Raw genomic sequence first — 10,097 nt, 5'->3', positions numbered from 1 at the left:
TAGTTCTCACTAGTGACAAAAAAGATATTTTGGCAAAGGATACCAGACTCAAGAAAGGGTTTATGAACACAAATTCTTGATTCAGATTGGCTGGTTTGAAATTCCAACCCCATATGTCCAATGACTAAGGCACCCTTTCTGGTCCTGTTATTCATCTGTAAAACAGGAATAATAGTATTTATCTCACAGGGTTGTTGAGATAATTAGAGTGGATTATATGTGTAAAATATTTAGCTTAAGGTAAGCATCTTTATTCAGAATTTGCTGTTGTTATTTTGCTTGTTGAAAAACCTTCTGTGAGAAAGCACAGTGGGCAGGGTATCACTGGAGATCCCGTAGTAGGCAGTCTTTTGCTAGGAGGTGGGGGAAGGATGACCCCATTTGTGGGCCACATGACCTCCTTGTGGTGAGGGGAGGAGTCGGGCACCATGGAGAGTCCCAATAGGCCACGTGAAATGAGAACGGTTAAATTCCCTAAGCAAAAGTGGTGTGCAGTTAGTTACTGGGGAAGGTTGAAAGCATATTGGGCAGGTACAAATAACTGATGCCCTCCACAACATAAATATTTAATTTTTTGTAAAACGATACCTTGGAAAAAATTATCTGACCTATTTCTCTTCCTCTGAGTAGGGATGATTATGAATCTTCTTAAGAATAGAGCTTGCTGTTTTCAAGAATAGAGCTTGCATGTATTAAGATGCTGACAAATACACATCTTTCAACAGCTGGCACGGTGGACAATCAGTGAATTGTCCTTAATTTCCAGTTACCAGACACGTTGTTGCAGCACAGTTTAGCTTCCGCATGGTCCTGATTCTCTAGTCCACTCTATGAAATAGTGAACATATCTTCTTAACATTCTCCCCATAGCTACTTTCACCTCCTTGTTCTGCAGGCTGTAGACAAGAGGATTCAGCATGGGAGTGACCACACTGTACTGTAAAGGGAAGATCATCTCCAGGGGAGAACCTGAGGGTGGCAAGAGATAGCTGAGGAAACCAGAGCCATAGAACAAGGCCACCGTAGTGAGGTGGGAGGAACAGGTGGAGAAGGCCTTCCTTCTGCCTAAGGTGGAGCTGATGCTCAGGATGGTGGAAACAATGCGGGTATAAGAAAAGAGGATCAAGATGAATGTTCCAAAGAAATGCAAAACAGAGGAGCAGAGCAGGAGTGTAAAGTTGGTAGTGGTATTAGAGCAAGACAAAGGGAAGAGAGAAGACAGCTCACAGCTGAAATGGGGAATAGTTTGGTCCTCACAAAAGTCTAAACTGACAGCCATGAGGATATTGATGAGAGCATCAACAAAGGCCAGACCCCAGGAGCCCCACACCAGCCCAGCACAGAGCTGGTTACTCATCACTCGGCCATAGAGCAGAGGAGAGCCGATGGCTACATAGCGGTCATAGGCCATCACAGCCAGCAGACAGGCCTCAGTGCCACCAGTGGCAAACACAAAGAAGGCCTGAGCCAAACAGCTCTCTACAAAGATGCTTTTGCTTTCAGAAAGTAGATTCTCCAGCATCTTGGGAACTGTGACAGATGAGTGGCAGAGGTCCAGAAAAGACAGTTGTCCCAAGAAGAAGTACATGGGAGTGTGGAGGTGAGAATCAGCCCTGATCACCAGCAGCATCACCAGGTTCCCCATCAGGGTCAGGAGGTAAATCACCAGAAACAGCATGAAAAGCAGAACCTGGGTCTGAGGGTCAGCAGAAAGACCGAGAAGGACGAACTCACCGAATATGCTGTGGTTGCCCATAGTGATAAAAAAAGCAGCTCTTCCCTGGGAATCTGAGAAACAACATCAAAACTCCTTTTGCATTTCTCAGCCACCCCAAGCCTTACCCTTCTTGCCCATGGACATCATTTCATGACTGTACTAGAAACCATCTTCACATATCTCAAAGCTAACCTCCTCATCATCGTGATAACATTGATGTTCCTTGGTGATGGTCCACCATCCCTCTATCAATTCCTATGTAATTTTGTGGACTTTAGTTGCATGCTTCTAGAGGTTTCTTTCATTTTTAAGATGGGTGTTAATACAAAAACATTTTGTGTGCTCAAGGGGAATAGAGAAAGAATTTGTTGAGGAGGGAGAGTAAGAAGTTAATAGTAGAAACAGAGTCTAAAGAAAGGGAAAATGAATAGGATCCAGAGCACAGGTGGATTGTTGCTATATAGAAGGAGGGGCCCCTTATATATTGTAAATGGGAGGGAAGGTAGACAAAGTGGCGACAGTGGCAGCTAGCTTGATACATTTTATTGCAGAATATGAGAGACTTTCCAACTAATTGCTGCAAAGTTTTTCATGTGGTATGAGGTGAGATCGTGAACAGAGTCTGTCTTTGCAGGGAGGGCTATGTTTTCAGTAAGGTGGTGGTAGTGAGGGATTTTGATGACACAAGGACACAAAACTCAGGTACATCCAGTGGAAGGTTAATTTACTGAGGAAGTGAAGTAGGATTAACTGGTAATAGATTTGCCCATTTGAGATTTTAAGACCTATTTGGAAAAGTATGCAATTATCTCCAATAATATTTAGCTGCTTAAGCCCATGTGTGGAGCAGACAGATATTTGGTTTTAAATGGGGTTGAGTTTTTTCCAGGTATATGCAGTGACAAAGAAAAAAATAGGTATAGAAGTAAAGCATCCTTGTAAAGTGAATGAATCATGGAAACAAGGCTATGCAAGGAATTAAACGGAACATATAGGGGATTACGGCTAGGGTAATAGTAGTGAAGTTATAGGTTTGTGTTTGAAAAAGTTGCTTCTGTAAGGAAACTGGGGTAAGCAAGTTTTAAATTTGGGAGATAGTGGCTAGATAGAGGGGTGAATTAAATTCAGGTTTTGTAGGCGTCTTACAAGTACTGATGATAACAAAGTGATGGGTGCTATTGTGGGAGAAGAGGCTAGGACGAGGTGGAAGATTCAGTCTCTGGCACAACGAAGGACAAATTCTAGGGTGCTGAGTTAAGGTAGTGAGGATTTTCCTTTTTTAAAAAATTTTACTTTATTTCCTTTAATGGAGATTTATTATTAAATTTTGAAAGTATTAAAAATAAAAATTAAGGTTCAATTTTTAATATTTAAAAAATTTAATTTTTAAAATTCAGTCCAAGATAATTGAATGATAACCAAACTATGCTGTTGTAGGAAATACCTTCTTGCATTTGGTCAGAGAAGCTGTTGCTCTGGAACAGGATAATATCTTAACACATATTCTACGACTAGTTTAAACTCCTTCTAATAGTTTCATAACCAGACTCTGGTCCTGTCAATGTCTCAGCCAGCTTTGGAATTCCATATGCCAACCCAACTTACATTCTCACACTCTAAAACTCCTACTCTGTTCTGACATCCGTGACTTGCAACCTTAGACTTAGGATAGCTATTTTGTAATGTTGTCCAAGTTTAGCCCACTCTGGCCATTTCCTGTGACTCAAGACAACTATGTTCAATTGATCAAAGGGAATTAGGGCTTCTCTTTCCCTGACCAAGCACCAAGATGACTATGCTCCATTTACCTGTGTGAATGACTAGTAGCACCAGGTGGTGGCAACAAGTTCAGATCCAGTGACAAATTATTCATATCCAGGGAAAATTATTCAATTTGCACAGTTAGTGTTGAGAATCCTGTATTAAGGCAGAACTGGAAAGAATTCAATTAAAAATTAATATTCTTAATAAAATATATGCTGGCAGTAAGAATATGCTGTGTATATTATTTTTTCAAATGTCTGCATATTTATTTGAGGAATGGATTATGAAAATAAAAACAAATACCACGTGATATCACTTTTATGTGAAATCTAAAAAAGTTGATTTCTTAGAAATAGGGAGTAGAATAGTGGTTACCAGAGGCTGGAGAGGGAAGGGTAGAGAGGGAAAGGTTGGTCAATAGGTAAGAAATGATAGTTAGACAGTAAGAGTAAGTTCTGGTGTGCTATTACATTGTAGAATGACTATAGCTAATAACAATGTAGTGTATATCTCAAGATAGCTAGAAGAGAAGATTTTGAATGTTATCACCTCAAAGAAATGATAAATATTTAATGGATATGGTAATTATTCTGATTTGATCATTACACATGGTATATATGCACACAAACATCACACAGTACCCCATAAATAGGTACAATTATTATGTGTCAATTATAAAGTTAAAAAAAGAAAGAAAAGAAAGGCTAAAATTTTCATATTTCACTCATTAGTTTGGATCTGACCACAGTGTCCACTTGGGCTCCTGGTAACTCAGCACCACATTATCTCCCAGAGGATATGGGCAAAGCAGCTGGTTAGGAATTGAATCATGAAACCCTTTATATCAGGCTCACATTACCCAGAGTATAGAAGGGAAGGAGCTGCCATGCCTCTGTCACATAATTTCAGTGCAGTACAAAGAAAAACCCTTTTTCTATCTCCTGCTTCCAAATATAGCTTTGTTTATTAACTCCAAAAGATATCATGAATTATGGGAAGAATTATATCCTTGCAACACAGTGGAAAATGGGATGAGCTTGCATAGTGTATTTCCACACATAAAATACAGCGACAGGAAGAAAAGTTACTGTCCAGGGGCCTGACTTCCGCAGAAATAGAGTATCAGATTTCTTTTTAGGGTGTTTGTAAAATGTCAGAGGGATTCCCTCAAAATAAGTAAATAAGTAAAATAATAAAAACATACCTTTTTGCTATGACTGATACCTAAAATGTCACCATTCCTTTCTTCTGCTGCTTCTAAACATAAAATGTCGACAGATTTGATATGCATAAGAGAGCAGTTTTGTTGCCAGATATTAACATCATTAGATGGAGAGGGTAAATGGTTCCTGTCCAAAGGAAGAGCAGCTAAGTGTTGGTCATTGCAGAATGAAATATGACTTTATTTCATAATGCAGATCAGAAAGTATTAGGAAAGAGCATCAGTAATTGTATGAAAAAGTGGGAAGCAGGAAGAGAAAGTGGTCCGGCATTTTAGTGATTCTGAAAGACAGGTCTGATCACAACGAAGCTTAAATCCCTGAGTTATGAAGAGGCACCTGGTATGAAGGGAAAAAAAATACTAAAACCAAAGCTATGAGGGCCCCGGAGATAAGCATCAGCTATTTTATAATTTTGCCCAGATTGTGCCTTGATTCTGTCCCACATATCTCAGGGTTAGGCCATCTGAAGATGATTTTAATTGCAGATCAACCAACTCTCTGAAGCTCTTAAGACTGTACAATGTGGAAAAAGTTTAAGGTATGAAGAGTGGGAAATCTGCTCCTAATGTCCTCAGCTTACCATATCCCTACCTGTGCTGTTCCCAGATGACGGACTCAGCTTCTTCAAGATAAAATACAGGCTTTATGCCTGAGGTTCAGGAAGTGCAGGAGAATGTTGCCAATATCCTGCAACTTAGAAACAGGTATATGTTTGGTATAACCCAATTATGTCACTCACTAGCTGTTTAACTTTTGTAATATTGTTTGGCCTTTTTAATTATAAGTTCTCCATCTGTAGATTAGGTAAATATGGAGGAAATAATATATATCTTACATTTGGAAGGACTAAATTAGATATGTCTTATACATATAGACCTGGAAACAAGACTTTTGATCTACTGTCATTGTTAATGCATCCCAGGAAGAGAGAGAAGTGTGTTTCAGAGGAACAGACCAGAGCATGCTAGGGAGGAGACAATATGAGGCTGTACTGCAAAAGAACTGTCTCTCGATCTGAGAACAGTGAGGATATGAGCAGCTTCAAAGGGAAATGAAGTCTCTTAGGAAGGCAAGGAGAGAGGAAGGGAGTGTAGGAAAGAAGAAGCATCTCAAGGAGTAGATCAGGAGGGGACAAAATCATCAGAAGATTCATTAGGACATTATCATGTTCTTGGCTTCTCCTGGTGGAGACCGTATCCTGCAACTTTGAGTCAATAGGTGAAGAGATCAGGAATTGGGTGATATTCATTAAACGACACCACAACTTTCCCACTCTGAGAATAGACATATTTTTCTCTCTGGGAGACTGAGCGAGAGGCAAAAAGAAAGAAATACACAAGTCTAGGCTCTAAAAACCAGATCATCTACAGAGAAAGTATTCAGAATTCTATTTGTCTTCTTACCCCATCATGGCTTTGAAAAAAAGACTGGAGAAATATCTTAAAATTTTCAAGTTCTTGACATGTCACTGTTAAGCAATTTCTCTCATCCTGTCTCAAGCTGGATCTGAGTCAATAGTTAAGTACATGATCATTGGTTAACAAAATTTCCTCTACAACTCTAAATATTTTTCTGACAGCCTTATCTGAACAAAGGCCTCTGATGTCTAGCCAATCAAAAGGGCAGTTGGTTTAGGTAGAACTGAGGAGCCCAGGGGACTGGCTTAATCCTCTATATTCCTAGGTGATAACAGCTCAAAAGCAGAATTCTAGACTCATTTGCTAAGAAACTCGAACTTTTAAAAAGGCAGAGAGGATTTTCTCACAACCTTTGCCACTTGTGAATTAAAACAATCAACTTGAACTCCTAGATGAGTCTGCTGGGAACTGAAGAGAGGGAGGGTAGCAGAAGGGAATTTGGAACCTGTGAGCAAAGTCAAAATTTTCCCTTAGGAACATATAAGCCATATGGATCTTCAGTGAATTCACTAGGGATCTGAAAAGAAACAGCTAGCCTCTAGACCATCTTCACATGTGTGTATGAGATGGGTTTATTTATTCAACAGGACTTAGTATCAGTCAAGTGAAATTTTTTTTAAATTAGTATTTTGTCATACAAGAAATATATAGTCATGGAAAAGTGTATAAGCAGAACATAAGTTTCAATAGCTTTTCTGTGATCCTTCCTATTCTTATGTTTTCTTACAGATCAGGAAAGCCAGTGGAGAAGTTTCCAGTTGTTAAAGACACATGGTCTACAATAGCCAGTAACTGGAAAAATACCTACAGGATTCAGTATTATCCCAGACCTGTTCTTAGATAAAATATAGGAATAATAATGATATTTTAGGTTGCCAAGGAATTACTGTTATCTCAAGGGCCAGTATCAAGTAGTTATCAAAAGGCTTTCATAATTTACTTTTTCTACATAGTTACCTGGATAAATGGCCAAATGTCACTTTAGTAAACCTGGAAGAAAGGTTCAAGGTATTTACATGTTTATATCTGCATAAGATTATTTATTGTGACATCATTTGGAATAGCAAAAGTTTGAAAACAATCCCAATGCCAACCAGTAGACAGCTGGTTAAATACACTATTGGACATCCACACAATTGAGTACTCAGCTGGAAAAAGAAATGGGGAAAATCTCCATGTGTTGTTATGGGTATCCAGGATACATTGTCAAGTAAAGAAAGCAAAATACAGGGTGGTCAATATAATATGCTAATTTCTGAGTAGCAAGCACACACCCATACAGATACATACAAACACAGTACGTATAGAGTGTGTGTGTGTGTGTGTGTGTGTGTGTGTGTGTAAGGCATCTTGGAAAAGTTGATGGAAAGATTCATATTATTTTTTAATGCCATTTTTCCACAAACTTTTTGAAGTACTCTCATATACATGAAGTTTGTTTAGTTTTCAAAAAATAAACATTGGAGGCATAATACATAAAAGCAAATAAAAATGATTACCTATGAGAGAGTGAGAAAACAAACAGGGTGGAGGAGACAGGGATGAAAGTGACATTGTTTTGAATGTGCTTTGTTATATAGTATTAACTTCTGAATAATCTGTTTTATAAAATAAAAAAGAGAAATTAAATTAAAAACCCTAAATTTTTTTTAAAAAAAAACAAAAAACAATGAGCCTAGTTGTATATCAAGGTGGTGATATAACCGCCACAGAAAAAAATTATTTCAACTGACCTTAGATTATAGAATATTGATGGCTGTTTTGGTGAAAGAGATACTTCATTCAGTAGTCTTATTGTTAGTAATAAAATCAGTATTTAAGAAAACTATTTTATGTATATTTGAAAGACAAAACAAGTGTTGATATTATTAGGAATATACATTTCAGTGTGGGGACAAAGTGAGACAATATAAAATCAAAGAAGTAAAATTTTAGCAGTTTTAAAATTGACTTTGAAACATTTATAAACTTGTTACTTTTTTTTTCTTCTTTAAAAGGCTCTGTCCATTGAAAATCCTAGAAGTGATGATAAAGTAGTAATGATCACCTATGGCACCCTGCATTTGGTTTCCAAATACTGTCAAAGAAACCAGGATTCCTTAGACATGTAGCTGATTACCAATTTAGAGCATAACGTGCACATGACAAATCTAGGATCACTTTTGTGCCAGAAAGTAGGAAGCCATATAGCCTATTACGGTTATCAAAAGGACACAGGAACCAGCCCACATGCCAAGGATGGAATGTTTTAAGTAAAAATAACAACTGAAATTGATTAAAACACAATGAATATATAAAAACTACTTGACTTAGTGATAATGCACAATTATTCAATCAATCAATTAATAAAAGGACAGAAAGAAAAAGTCATTGGACACCAAGGGAGGTAGCACTGAAAATTTATTACTAAAGGAAAAGTAAGTAGTTATCAAGCTTTCTAGTACAAACTGTATTTTCAGATAATCAAAGAAATCCTATTTGATACCAGAATTTCAGATGATTTGCAGCTAATAAATGCAGAAGGAATCATAAAATTAGAAAATTTCTATTTTAAAACTTCAAATGAAATAATTGCTTCAGGCAATGGTTATCAGTGGATGGTAAATATCTTTAAGTGAAAGAAAGTTGGAAAATTTTACAATGAGTGGATAAGACTGTCATCACTTGAACCCACATGACAATCTTGCCATCAAAAAAGTGAGTAACCAGAAGCCAGATTTCTTTTGATGTAACACAACATGAAGTATACACCTCCACTTATGAAGTACATTTAAGAAAGGACTTGTGCTTTCTCAAATGTGGGATAGAGGGACAAGTTAAATAGCACAATAAGGAGGCAAATCAGCTAAATCCAGAATGTGGATATTCCAGAGGAAAACTGTGGATTTCTTCAACAAATCAATGGCAATCACAATTTCCAAATCTTTTCCAGTTTCCCAGAAACTGTGAAGACTCCTGCCTTGGCAGTGGTGTAAGCTTCTTGTAGCATACATGACAGCCCTGGCTCTCCCGCTGAGTACAGCCTCCAGAATCAATCACCTTCTCTAGTATCTGACTACTTTCAGCAGTATTCCTTGTTCATTTTCCTGCATGGCCACATCACAGATCAGAATTGGAAAGACTGCCCTTCTTAGTGGCTGCATAGCTTTCACTGCCTGCTTTCTATAGGTGTCCAGTGCTTCGATGCCAGGAGTTTTCTTTAGGGATGATCAAATGCTGGTTTTTGCAGGGCAAGCTCCGGTCATTTCTCTGTGTAAGTAGGTAGTCATAGCCCTAGCATCTTGAATCAACTTGATTTTAAGTCTGAAGATCCTATTATTTTAATTTTACTTAGCAAGCATGCTCTGTACCTCTCTCTCTCTCTCCCTCCCTCCCCCCTATTCATTGGGCTACCTTGAGGTTCTCTGAATCGATGGGCTTGAGTGAGATAGCAACAATAAAAACCTCCTTTTGCTGGTAGGTTTTGGTCTTTTGTGTGGAAGGAATTTAGTCTCACCTCCTATTATGCCTGTTGCATCAGAGTGAGTGCGTATAACTGCATCAGTTTCTGATATAGAAGAAATGAGCATTTCACCCCTGAAAATCTCTAAATTTACAGAACTCTCAGTTAATATAGACAGTTAACTGCAGGCAGAAAGTAAATTAGTAAAGCTGTATTTTCTTTCCATTTCTTTTTGTAGGAAGGAGTATTCTAGCCAGAATTTATCTTTCATAGGACTTTGCCAAAGTTGGCAGAAGGCAGACAACACCCATCTGGAATTTTACTATCATTTCCTCTAATACTATGTCATCAGTCAGTATATGGTTTGCTTTTGAAGGTATTAAACATGAAATTTTGTTCAAATAATTTATTATGGTTTAACTAGGGCCTTGAACTTTCTAATCTGCAATTTTTAAACCCTTGCTGCCTATTGCTTAACTGCTTGCACCAAACCTATGACAAATAGGTTTTGTTAAATGGAGCATTCCACCACC

The 10,097-nt window shown here is 37.9% G+C and overlaps 1 protein-coding gene across 1 annotated transcript; it reads right to left on the bottom strand.

Moving 5' to 3' along the window:
* Positions 1-793: 793 nt before the first annotated feature.
* LOC134391721 (olfactory receptor 8S1-like) lies at positions 794-1,756 on the bottom strand. Its single transcript, XM_063115690.1, has one exon. It carries the CDS (start codon positions 1,754-1,756, stop codon positions 794-796), a length of 963 nt encoding a protein of 320 aa, XP_062971760.1.
* Positions 1,757-10,097: the final 8,341 nt, after the last annotated feature.

Source organism: Cynocephalus volans, chromosome 12, assembly GCF_027409185.1.
Source record: "Cynocephalus volans isolate mCynVol1 chromosome 12, mCynVol1.pri, whole genome shotgun sequence".
Lineage (NCBI taxonomy): Eukaryota > Metazoa > Chordata > Mammalia > Dermoptera > Cynocephalidae > Cynocephalus > Cynocephalus volans.
Note: the sequence above shows the minus strand (reverse complement) of the source record. Positions and strands in the feature narration are given on the sequence as shown.

Bases quoted from the DNA above. Each gene is read 5' to 3' on its own strand.
- LOC134391721 (XM_063115690.1), bottom strand. From the start codon at position 1,756: ATGGGCAACCACAGCATATTCGGTGAGTTCGTCCTTCTCGGTCTTTCT.